The 12,500-nt window shown below is 56.5% G+C and overlaps 1 protein-coding gene across 1 annotated transcript in view; it reads left to right on the forward strand.

Moving 5' to 3' along the window:
* Positions 1-12,500, forward strand: part of CEP112 (centrosomal protein 112) — a 42,525-nt gene that overhangs the window by 18,383 nt on the left and 11,642 nt on the right. Inside the window, exons 17-20 of the mRNA XM_053453532.1 lie at positions 1,747-1,826; positions 6,593-6,728; positions 6,832-6,939; positions 8,369-8,551. Of these exons, the coding sequence (XP_053309507.1) occupies positions 1,747-1,826; positions 6,593-6,728; positions 6,832-6,939; positions 8,369-8,551 (507 nt within the window). The remainder of the gene's footprint in view (positions 1-1,746; positions 1,827-6,592; positions 6,729-6,831; positions 6,940-8,368; positions 8,552-12,500) is intronic.

Below are 12,500 nucleotides of genomic sequence, written 5' to 3' on the forward strand. Positions count from 1 at the left end.
TAATATATAGTCGGCCCGCTCGGTCACCAGGGACATGGTTTGGGGGTTCTGATAAATAAGCATTGCTGGCCCCAGATGACGCTGAAGACCCCGACCCACCGCGTATCCGGCCAAACCGTACGGATCTCTGCGAGGCGCGCACGGCGTGGAGCGATCTCCGAAGGCTGCCGGGGCCGTGAGCTCAGGGGCCCCAGAACGCGCCTCGCGCCGGCGTGTATAGCAGATACCTTCTTGTGTCTCGGGCCCGATCCGTGCGTTCGGCGTGAGCCGCGCCGTCACTTTGTAGCAGAGATGAAAGGATGCGGAAGGAGCAGACGCCGGATCCACGGAGGGAGGAACTGACTTTTTATCTTTATTGCGAAGTAACTTCCCATATTTGTGTCTTTTCTTTCCTCTCCTGCTGGCCACGTTGTTGGCCACCTATTTAGTGCCACGCGTATTAACCCTTTGTGTACAGTACCCACCGTGCACACTGCGGGCCCGCAGCGGCTAAAGAGCTGGATATAAAATCTGCTGCCATACAGGCGTAATGATGATGTATGGCGCTTACAGCCGCTTGGAGTTTATAGCTAGTTGATGTTAGGTTGGCGTTTACAGCCGGCTGGCGGTTGGTTGGCGTTTACGGCCGGCTGGCGGTTGGTTGGCGTTTAAGGCCGGCTGGCGGTTGGTTGGCGTTTACGGCCGGCTGGCGGTTGGTTGGCGTTTACGGCCGGCTGGCGGTTGGTTGGCGTTTTATGGTTGGTTGGCGTTTACGGCCGGTAGGTGGTCTGACCGCAGCCGATAAATATCCAGACCCCTGCTCATTAGACGGCCCCGGCCTGGAAGCCGAGTGACCCCTCTCGCCATCTTCTCCCCTTCACTGCTCTGCGGGGGCATCGCCGGCCATTAATGTCACCCGCTGTTTGATGCAAATCCTTCTAATCCGGAGCCGGCCGCTAAGTGATTTTACGAGCAGAGGAAGCACCTGTTTGGGGCAGATAACGGGCCGTGCCCTCTGGACTCGCGATAACAGACTGCTGTGACCTCTGCCACCCGGCTTCTGCCCCCCCGCCAACGCGCGCCCGAGACCACCGCGCCTCTCATCAGACCTGACGCCCTGTAACATATATGTATCCACAGACCTGACGCCCTGTAACATATATGTATCCCCAGCCCTGACGCCCCGTAACATATATGTATCCCCAGCCCTGACGCCCCGTAACATATATGTATCCGCAGACCTGATGCCCCGTTACATATATGTATCCGCAGACCTGATGCCCCGTAACATATATGTATCCGCAGACCTGATGCCCCGTAACATATATGTATCCGCAGACCTGATGCCCCGTAACATATATGTATCCGCAGACCTGACACCCCGTAACGTATATGTATCCGCAGACCTGACGCCCCGTAACATATATGTATCCGCAGACCTGACACCCCGTAACATATATGTATCCCCAGCCCTGACGCCCCGTAACATATATGTATCCGCAGACCTGATGCCCCGTTACATATATGTATCCGCAGACCTGATGCCCCGTAACATATATGTATCCGCAGACCTGACGCCCCGTAACATATATGTATCCGCAGACCTGATGCCCCGTTACATATATGTATCCCCAGACCTGACGCCCCGTAACATATATGTATCCCCAGCCCTGACGCCCCGTAACGTATATGTATCCCCAGCCCCCGATCGTAATACTCATGCGTTTTATCAGCAGAAGGGTAATAACGTTCCTTTATACCCGGCAGGCGCACGACCTTCACAAGCAGCTCGAGGACGAGAGGGACTCGGCCCGCAGGAAGATCTCCAAGCTGGACGGGTTACTGAAGTGAGTGAAAGGGGCTGGGGGCAGTTACTGAAGTGAGTGAAAGGGGCTGGGGGCAGTTACTGAAGTGAGTGAAAGGGGCTGGGGGCAGTTACTGAAGTGAGTGAAAGGGGCTGGGGGCAGTTACTGAAGCGCTGGATGAAGCTTCTAAATCCGCGAGTCCACCAACCCGGACCCGCGGGTGCGGAGCATGAGCGGAGAGTGAGCGGGGCAGTTACTGAAGCGGTGGAGAAGCTGATAGACCCGCGGGTGCGGAGCGTGAGCTCTGCAGGGCAGTTACTGAAGCGGTAGAGAAGCTGATAGACCCGCGGGTGCGGAGCGTGAGCTCTGCGGGGCAGTTACTGAAGCAGTGGAGAAGCTGATAGACCCGCGGGTGCGGAGCGTGAGCTCTGCGGGGCAGTTACTGAAGCAGTGGAGAAGCTGATAGACCCGCGGGTGCGGAGCGTGAGCTCTGCGGGGCAGTTACTGAAGCGGTGGAGAAGCTGATAGACCCGCGGGTGCGGAGCGTGAGCTCTGCGGGGCAGTTACTGAAGCGGTGGAGAAGCTGATAAACCCGCGGGTGCGGAGCGTGAGCTCTGCGGGGCAGTTACTGAAGCGGTGGAGAAGCTGATAGACCCGCGGGTGCGGAGCGTGAGCTCTGCGGGGCAGTTACTGAAGCAGTGGAGAAGCTGATAGACCCGCGGGTGCGGAGCGTGAGCTCTGCGGGGCAGTTACTGAAGCGGTGGAGAAGCTGATAGACCCGCGGGTGCGGAGCGTGAGCTCTGCGGGGCAGTTACTGAAGCGGTGGAGAAGCTGATAGACCCGCGGGTGCGGAGCGTGAGCTCTGCGGGGCAGTTACTGAAGCGGTGGAGAAGCTGATAGACCCGCGGGTGCGGAGCGTGAGCTCTGCGGGGCAGTTACTGAAGCGGTGGAGAAGCTGATAGACCCGCGGGTGCGGAGCGTGAGCTCTGCGGGGCAGTTACTGAAGCGGTGGAGAAGCTGATAGACCCGCGGGTGCGGAGCGTGAGCTCTGCGGGGCAGTTACTGAAGCGGTGGAGAAGCTGATAGACCCGCGGGTGCGGAGCGTGAGCTCTGCGGGGCAGTTACTGAAGCGGTGGAGAAGCTGATAGACCCGCGGGTGCGGAGCGTGAGCTCTGCGGGGCAGTTACTGAAGCGGTGGAGAAGCTGATAGACCCGCGGGTGCGGAGCGTGAGCTCTGCGGGGCAGTTACTGAAGCGGTGGAGAAGCTGATAGACCCGCGGGTGCGGAGCGTGAGCTCTGCGGGGCAGTTACTGAAGCGGTGGAGAAGCTGATAGACCCGCGGGTGCGGAGCGTGAGCTCTGCGGGGCAGTTACTGAAGCGGTGGAGAAGCTGATAGACCCGCGGGTGCGGAGCGTGAGCTCTGCGGGGCAGTTACTGAAGCGGTGGAGAAGCTGATAGACCCGCGGGTGCGGAGCGTGAGCTCTGCGGGGCAGTTACTGAAGCGGTGGAGAAGCTGATAGACCCGCGGGTGCGGAGCGTGAGCTCTGCGGGGCAGTTACTGAAGCGGTGGAGAAGCTGATAGACCCGCGGGTGCGGAGCGTGAGCTCTGCGGGGCAGTTACTGAAGCAGTGGAGAAGCTGATAGACCCGCGGGTGCGGAGCGTGAGCTCTGCGGGGCAGTTACTGAAGCAGTGGAGAAGCTGATAGACCCGCGGGTGCGGAGCGTGAGCTCTGCGGGGCAGTTACTGAAGCAGTGGAGAAGCTGATAGACCCGCGGGTGCGGAGCGTGAGCTCTGCGGGGCAGTTACTGAAGCGGTGGAGAAGCTGATAGACCCGCGGGTGCGGAGCGTGAGGTCTGCGGGGCAGTTACTGAAGCGGTGGAGAAGCTGATAGACCCGCGGGTGCGGAGCGTGAGCTCTGCGGGGCAGTTACTGAAGCGGTGGAGAAGCTGATAGACCCGCGGGTGCGGAGCGTGAGGTCTGCGGGGCAGTTACTGAAGCGGTGGAGAAGCTGATAGACCCGCGGGTGCGGAGCGTGAGCTCTGCGGGGCAGTTACTGAAGCGGTGGAGAAGCTGATAGACCCGCGGGTGCGGAGCGTGAGCTCTGCGGGGCAGTTACTGAAGCAGTGGAGAAGCTGATAGACCCGCGGGTGCGGAGCGTGAGCTCTGCGGGGCAGTTACTGAAGCAGTGGAGAAGCTGATAGACCCGCGGGTGCGGAGCGTGAGCTCTGCGGGGCAGTTACTGAAGCGGTGGAGAAGCTGATAGACCCGCGGGTGCGGAGCGTGAGCTCTGCGGGGCAGTTACTGAAGCGGTGGAGAAGCTGATAGACCCGCGGGTGCGGAGCGTGAGCTCTGCGGGGCAGTTACTGAAGCGGTGGAGAAGCTGATAAACCTGCGGGTGCGGAGCGTGAGCTCTGCGGGGCAGTTACTGAAGCAGTGGAGAAGCTGATAGACCCGCGGGTGCGGAGCGTGAGCTCTGCAGGGCAGTTACTGAAGCGGTGGAGAAGCTGATAGACCCGCGGGTGCGGAGCGTGAGCTCTGCGGGGCAGTTACTGAAGCGGTGGAGAAGCTGATAGACCCGCGGGTGCGGAGCGTGAGCTCTGCGGGGCAGTTACTGAAGCAGTGGAGAAGCTGATAGACCCGCGGGTGCGGAGCGTGAGCTCTGCGGGGCAGTTACTGAAGCGGTGGAGAAGCTGATAGACCCGCGGGTGCGGAGCGTGAGCTCTGCGGGGCAGTTACTGAAGCAGTGGAGAAGCTGATAAGTTACTGATCTGGATGAACATCGATCCATCGGTCAGTCGTAATGAAATAACACAGAGCAGTACAGCAGACCTGTAAGTCCTCCCCTGACAAACTGATAAAAATGGCGGCCCAACAGACGGCCGTTTTTTTGGGACGCCGAACTGCTTCGTTTCCAATATTCTGGTGTCTTGGTTACTCAGATCCCGCCAGCAATAGAAGGGTTAAGAGCCAGGTTCCCGTGGCAACGACCCGCTGATTTCCGAATGTTTTTTAGGAGATGAACGCTCGGCGTTTCCGGTAGCGGCGAGCGGGCGGCGGATCGGAGCAGCTCGGGTAAGAATGTGCTGCCGCGGTGATCTCCCCGGATCGCTTCGCATCGGGATCCGCTTTCTGAGCGGCTGTGTTTAGTCCGGAGGACTCGGCGAGCCGCTCGCTGCCACACCTGTTATTTGGGGGGAAAAGGTTCCTTTTCTCGGCGTGTCGGAAAGCGCAGTTTGTTTTGGACAAAAAACCGAAATAATGGCAGTTTCTGAAAGTTAACACAAAATTTGGATGTGAAATTTGCGTGGGACGCGTGAAATCGGCAAAGCACGACGGTGAATGCCTCGGCCAGAGAGCTTAAATAGTAGTGGCTCCGTGGCTGAGACAGCCAGCAGAAGGGATGACGGAAGTCATTTTTACAGCCAGGTGGCAGACGTAGGGCCGGAATCCGTGTATAGGAAGGGTGATGTTTAAACACTTTGTGCCGGTCATTCCTTGGCCCCAGGACCCTGGTGTAGCCGCGTTTACCCGCAGAGCCCCCGGGCCGTTACCGGGCCGTATCCGCCGCTCCTTTTAACGTCGCACGTTCTGGAGGCGCTCGCTGAATTAGGAGCAGATTTACGGATCAAAGCCAGAGAACCAGAAAAGGCCGGGGTTATTAAAAACAGGCAGTCGGGGCCACAGGTGGCAAACACGCTGCCGATCGCCGCTAAGCTGCCCGTCCGCACCAAAGGCCTTTTTATTATAGGAGGGACCGGTGGGGGGGGGGGGTCCGGCTCCAAGTCAAACAAAGACCTGATTGAGCTTCACGCATCAGAGGCCAGATCCTTTCTAAAGCTCTGTCCACGAGCCAAAGCCGTGTGTCCGTGTGACGCGCATGCTCATATAGCTGCTTCAGAAATACACCGGGGGCCGTTACTCGTCATCAGCCGGGGGTGTATGGGGGATGAGGTGCGCGTCGTGATGATGCATCGGGATCCGTTCTTGGATTCTTCAGTGCAGCTATGGCGGGCGGCACGGGGTCCGTCGTGTTCCCGAAGCCTCGCGGACAGGGAATATGTATATGTAACGTGTAATATGTAACATGTAATATAATATATAATATGTAACATGTAATGTAATATGTAATATAATATATAATATGTAATATAATATGCAATATGTGGTGTCGCCACATTAAAGGGACATGCATGTGAGCGGCTGCTCACGGTACAGCATAGCGGGTGGCGTGTCGGTCCCAGGCGCTGCCTCGTTCGGTGTCGCCCGCTGTTTACCTGGCGAGTCCCGCGGGGAGCCGTTTGTGTGACTCTTAGGTGGCCCCCCAGGGCCGTGACAACGTTTGGGAGGCCGTCGGTACTTTGCGCTTTGATGTTTGGTGGAGCTGAACGTTCTGCCCCAACTTACCCCAGCCCAACATAACAGCCCCTGTCTGTCCCAGATGTGCGCTTCCTGTCCGTTTACGGCCCTGTTGTGTTAATTACCCGGCTGTAAAATGCCCTGGAATTCTCTGCATTCCAAAGCTGGAAGCGATTGTCTTTCCTTATAAATTCACCGCGGCCCCCGGCGGCTTTCCACGCGGCAGAAGCGCAGCTGTTGGCCTTGGGGGTGGAAGGCATCGAGAGGCTGAATTATTTGCCCGAGGGATGGGCAGAATAACCTCATGTACTTCTCTTCGCTGGTGCCCACTGGGGGGCTGTGTGGGGCACAGGGAACCGGGCTTAGTGTCCTCCTGGCAGCCCGTAGCGGTGTGTGGGCCGCGGGACGTGGCGCGGCCTCTGTGACAGTGTACTTGGTGTCTCGCTTTCAGGGAGCGAGAGGAGCAGCTGGCGAGGGTGACCGAGACGCAGAGACTGCGGGCGCAAGAAGCCGACGCCGCTCTGGAGGAGTTTAAGCGCCAGGTGGAGTCCAACACGGAGAAGGTGTACTCCGAAATGAAGCAGCAGGTGAGCCGGGGGCCACGTGGCCCTCCGTGTGGTACGGACAACGCGTTCTTCAGTGTAGAAAAACGTCATTGAGCTCAGGGTCCGGCTTTCTCTTTATTCGCAGATGGAAAAGGTGGAAGCCGACTTAACTCGCTCCAAATCGCTCCGAGAGAAGCAAAGCGAGGAGTTCTCCCGGGAGCTGGAGGAGCTCAAACAGAGCTACGAGCAACAGGTAAGACGGCGCCGTGTGTGCGTCCGCCCGGCCCTCCGCGTGGCCGGCGTCTACAGGGGAAAAGCACTCCAATCCGAGACCACGCGCCACACGAAGCCGACGGCGCTCCGACCAGCGCCCGGCCGCCTCCTTCAGCGGCTTCTGCCTTATCCCCGTTTATTAGAAGGTTCCCCCAACGGAGAGGAAACGTCCCGAACCGAACGACTGTGTGCGGACAGAAGACGTCGGGAAATCAGACGCAGCCACGAGACCACGAGACGCCTTTTTTAGAAATTCCGTCACCCCGACGCATGAACCATGGGGCGTTCCACATTCAGCCGGTGTAGGTGGGATCCAGCGGACGTTGATGGGTGGCTCGTGGTTACGCGGCCCCCATAAGACTGTCACATATAAGACGAGAGAGAAACCTCGAGCCCAGACGGCAGCCCCCCCAGGACCAGCAGCTTTTCATCCCAAGCTCTTCACAGTCCGGATAGATTACCGGTTCTCACGCCACAAACAGAGCGACGTGGCCTCTGCAAACATGTCGGTTTTTTTTTGTTTTTTTTTCCTTATTCATCCCAAAATCCAGCAGATCTGAAGAAAACGCCAAGTGACGGTTGTCGGCAGCTGTGTGGCTGCGGAGAGCCGGGGAACGGGCTTCCCGCTGCCTTCATTCATCACCTGCTTGAAAGGCCGCCCGGCTGGGTGCAGCGTGCCGGCCAGGTAGGGTGCCATTGTGCACAGCGCGCGAGGATTAGCATCAAAGGAGCGGCCAGCGGGGCCCGAGACGCGGCCCGCCATTCACACGGAGCCGGGGTCACCGGCGAGCGGGACGCTGGGAAAGGCTTCTGAGAGAAAAGACGTTTAACGCGGCGGGGGTCCGGCCGTGACGCGCACATCGCTCGCTGACAGCGAGATAATAACGGCCCTCTATTTCCTAATTATCTTACGGAAAAAATGACAACTCTGCTGATGGAAGCGACCCGGATCGGCCGAAGCCGTCCTTTATCCCGGAGACGGTGAAGACGCACGGAGGGAGCCGCCATCTTTCTGCCCGCTTGGGGTTTTTTCTATAAACTCGTTTTTTTTGTCGCATTTCACACCGAACCTTAACTATTTACCCCCTGGTTGGTTGGTGATCGTGCGGCGGGCCGTGGTTTTCAGCACACGCGAGGGATTCTGTCTCCCCGGAGCGGGGCTTCGGTCCCCGTTGGAGAGGAAGCGGAATCGTCTTTGTCGTTTAGTATCTGTGAGGCTGGGGAATGATCGGCGGCGTGGTCGCGTGGTCGGTACGGAGCCGTATGTACATCACTTGGTTTTGAGGGGCACGTGAGGAGGAGGGGGTAGAACGGGGGGAGCAGTGGGGGGCAGAATTGAACCTCTGCATGAGTTGTCATGGTGACAAGGATGTTCAAGTGATGAACTGTACCCTTCATTGTCCAATCAGATTGTGGAGCTGAGGCTGAAGCACGAGGAGGAGAAGACCTACCTATTCCAGCAGCACAACGCCGACAAGGACAGGAGCGCCAAGGACCACCAGCAGGCGATGGATCGGCTGGAGAAGCAGCTCCGGACCACCATGTCGGACCACGAGACGAAGAGCCAGCAGTGGCGAGAGCGCGACGCCCAGGTAACCAGCATGTACGGCCTCCGACCGCGCAGGTTACCGGCCGCCCCCAATGGAATATTTGGCATGAAATCCGTAAAGCCCCGGTTTCCGGCTGCGTCGGGGGGGGGAGGGGTGGTCCTCTCCTTTTTGGGGTGTTGGGAAGCTGAGCCCTTGGCTTCTCCCCTCCGTGGATCAGAAGGCCGTGACGTGTCTTCTCTCTTCCCGCGCGCACCTTGGCAGGTAAGAAACCCCCCTGGATCGCCAGCTGCCCTTTTCTTTGCCCCGTAGGGCGAGGTGATGCTGTCCGCGTTGCCGGTTTCGCCTGTTTTGAGTGTTTTCGTGCGAGACGCGCCCCGCCGGCATCCACCTGCGCATCCCGGCTGGAAGCCGATTTACCCCCCGCCGCTGGGGGCTCGTTTGATTGTTTCCGACAAAACGCGCGGCGTGGAGGAGACCTTGGCTGGAGGGGGGCTGAATTCTCCCATTTTCCTCATATAGATTATATTTATATATATTATTATTATTATTATTATTATTACTATTATTTGTCATTTTACCCCTTTTTTTTCTCATATATGGTATTATTTTTAATGTTACCCGTTTTTCTCCTATATATGGCGTTATTGTTAGTTTTACCTTTTTTCCTCATATATGATGTTATTTTTCCCCTTTTTATTGTTAGTTTTACCTTTTTTTCTATTTTTTGCACGTGCAGATGCTTTGTATAAAAGGATAATCCGCACGAAACAAGCGACGCTGCTCAGAAATGCAGAAAACGTCATTTTCACCAAACTTTGTTAAAGAAAAACAGTTTTCAGATTGTGTTTAAGGAGGGATTCTGCGGTTTCGGCCCCTGCGGACGTGTTCTTTTGAGTATTGCTCTGCGTCCGTCGGCCTGCGAGCCGAGTGTCTCCCGTGGGTAGCAGACGCGCTGCGGCCGCCCTGTCTGTCCTTCCGTGGGGTTCTTGTTACGCGTTCGAGCTCCTTCCGGTTATTCCGTGCGCTGTAACGTGTAACGCGCTGTAACGTGTAACGCGCTGTAACACAACACGTTATAAGACGTGTCTTTACAAACGCGTCCGGCTGGCAGCAGCGTCTTCATGGAACCAGTCAGCCGTTTTTTACCGGCAGATGTTCACTGATGATGTCATTTGCTTTGTGATGAGTTGCTGAGTATGATGTCATGTGTGTGAAGGGGATACATGTTGTATATAAATGTTGGTGTCGCCGGCACATGTTTCCTCCCGCTGAATGACCCCCCGGCGTCAGGGTTAGCGTTAGTACCAGAATCATTTTACCACATAGGGCCCCGCTGTGGAGTTTCTGGGGGCCCGAGCGTGTCATGCTATGTCCCCCATCACAGCGCTAGGAATCCTGAAGTAAACCCCTAGGCCGTGCCAGGAATGTTTTCTTTCTCCCTGTTGAGGCGAGCCCCCCCGCGACCCCTCGGCGGCTGCTTTTTCCTGTGAAACGACGAACCGGGACATTAACCCCCAGCCTTCCCAAATCGAAGGGCAGCAGACTGGGCCTGCTGGTAATTAGCGGACCGTTCTGATTGGCCGTTTTAAGCCCCGGATCTTGTTGTCCTCGTAATAAATGCTAAGTTTGTAAACTTTAACAAATTGCAGTTTGTTGGTAATTTACCCCCCCCCCGATCCCTTTACATGTCAGCTGCGTGACCTCACAGATTTATCCCCTGTGGATCCCGGATACGCCGTGGGGGGTAATTGGAATACGTCGTTGGTCTCGTATACTCCGCGACGCGGATCGCCGATCACACTTTAAATAATTTATAGCGTAAAATCAGATTTCTCACATTAATACAACAGCAACACCCATCACTCTAAGCCAGGCTGCATTCAGCCCCGGAACATTCTCTGTTCTTGTGTCTTTAAGGAGTAGTCATGCCTGTGCAGAGCATTCTGCTGATTTGCCCCGGCTATATACCCCATTGATGGGGTAAATGGCCCCTAAAGCATCTGCCTCCTTTATAGAGTGTCAGCTCTGGGGACCGCGCAGACCCTCGTTGTGATGCTATTGGTAGAATGCGTTTACCAAACAGAACAAAAATGCATAGAACGATGCGTCGCTGCGCTGCCTGGATATGTCGTTGCCATGGAAACGCTACATCACAGCATCTGCTTCTAACTTTTAAGATCAAGCTTGTCTCTTTCAAAGCTCGGCGGTCTCGCTGTCATGTGAGTTGCAGGACGCGTCTAGCGCGGGGGGGTATTTTAACCATCTCCTCTCCGAGCTGCATTATGAAGGTGGAAGCGAAAGAGGCAATTTTTGGCGTCTTTGACCCCAAGAGACGCCAAATATTTCAGAGACTTCCGTGGCGGCCGCAGCCAGCGAAGCGTCAGCTCCTCCGAGTTATATTTTGAAATCTTTGTTTCCTCCGCGTAATCACGGCTCTTCCATGACGGAGCCACGAAGCGTGTACCTGTAACCCCCCTCCCTGCACCTTGTTATCGGACGCTCTCATTGGCTGCAGAAAGGACGCAATCTTCATTTAAACGGATTATTTGATCTTTCCGCGTAAATAACGACGGGCTGCCTTATCTGTAAAAAAACCAAAAACAAGCCGATCTTGTAAATGGAGACAGAGACCCCCCTATCAGATCTGGGATCCAGACCCTTTGGACAGCTCGCCGGCTGGTCACGGATCTCCCCGGGCCGCGCATGCCCAGCAGGAGTAGATCCGAGCGCATCAGCTTTTCCTGCGACCCCCGTCCCCTTAATCCGGCAAAACCCCCCACAAATTAAAAGCAGAGGACGGTCCGCCGCGGCCCGTAAACGGCTAAATCTCCCCGGCAAAGCGTTTAATGAGGCGGCCGGCCCGTCCGGCCCGTCCGGCCCGCGGACTCCTTCAAAGTCTCTGACATCTGTCACCCTTTGAACTACCATTAAAAATCCCACCCCGCTCCCCTGCTTTCAAGTGGGAAACTTGTTTGCTTCCAATGATTCCGTCCTTTTCCAGCCGCCCAGCTGCACTTTGAGGAAATCGATGCAAAAAATCAAAGACTGAGGTTTAAAGCGAAAAAGGAAGGTTTGATGAGTCGGCTCCAAACCAGACGAGGTTTACTGATGAAAAGCCGCTTAATCCCGGCTCAGTACAAAGCGCTGCGCATGCGCGCGGGTCCCACCAACTCACACCGGGAGCTTTCGGCCATGTCTGAGCTCCTCCAGGGATGGGGAGCGCGCCCTACGCCCCGGGATGGGGAGCGCGCCGTACGCCCCGGGATCGAGATGTCGGTGATAGCAGCGCCGGGTTTTATTATAGGATTCAGAATCCAAAATGGCGCAGTGAAGCAGCGGGAACGTAATTGGTGGGATTAGCTGTGATCCCCGCATTAATATTTCTTCCCGGGATCTCGGCTCCTCGGAGGCTGAGCTCAGGATAAATCATTAATACAGTGCGACCTCTTTCAGGGGTATTCATATTTTGCCCCCCAGTTAGTGGATACCCTTTATCGGGACCGACGAAGAAAACCAGTAAAAGCCGAGTGGTCTTTCCAGTAAATTCTCAGCAGGGTAAAAAATCCCAAACTGGCGAGTCACGGCTCCCAATGGCCCCCGCCGGACCCTTACTGCAACCCCTTTCATCTTCTCGTATTGTGATCGCTTCTACAGAGCAGATCCCTGGCAGAGAGCTAGTGATCCCACTTTATAGATCCCTGGGAGATCTCCCCTAGAGTATTGTGATCGGGTCTATAGAGCAGATCCCGGGAGGACACAGAGATCTAGTGATCCCACTTTACAGATCCCTGGGAGATCTCCCGTGGAGCATGGCGATCGGGTCTACAGAGCAGATCCCTGGGAGATCTCCCCTAGAGTATTGTGATCGGGTCTATAGAGCAGATCCCTGGGAGATCTCCCGTAGAGTATTGTGATCGGGTCTATAGAGCAGATCCCTGGGAGATCTCCCGTAGAGTATTGTGATCGGGTCTATAGAGCAGATCCCGGGAGG

The sequence above is a fragment of the Spea bombifrons genome, chromosome 13, assembly GCF_027358695.1.
Source record: "Spea bombifrons isolate aSpeBom1 chromosome 13, aSpeBom1.2.pri, whole genome shotgun sequence".
NCBI lineage: Eukaryota > Metazoa > Chordata > Amphibia > Anura > Pelobatidae > Spea > Spea bombifrons.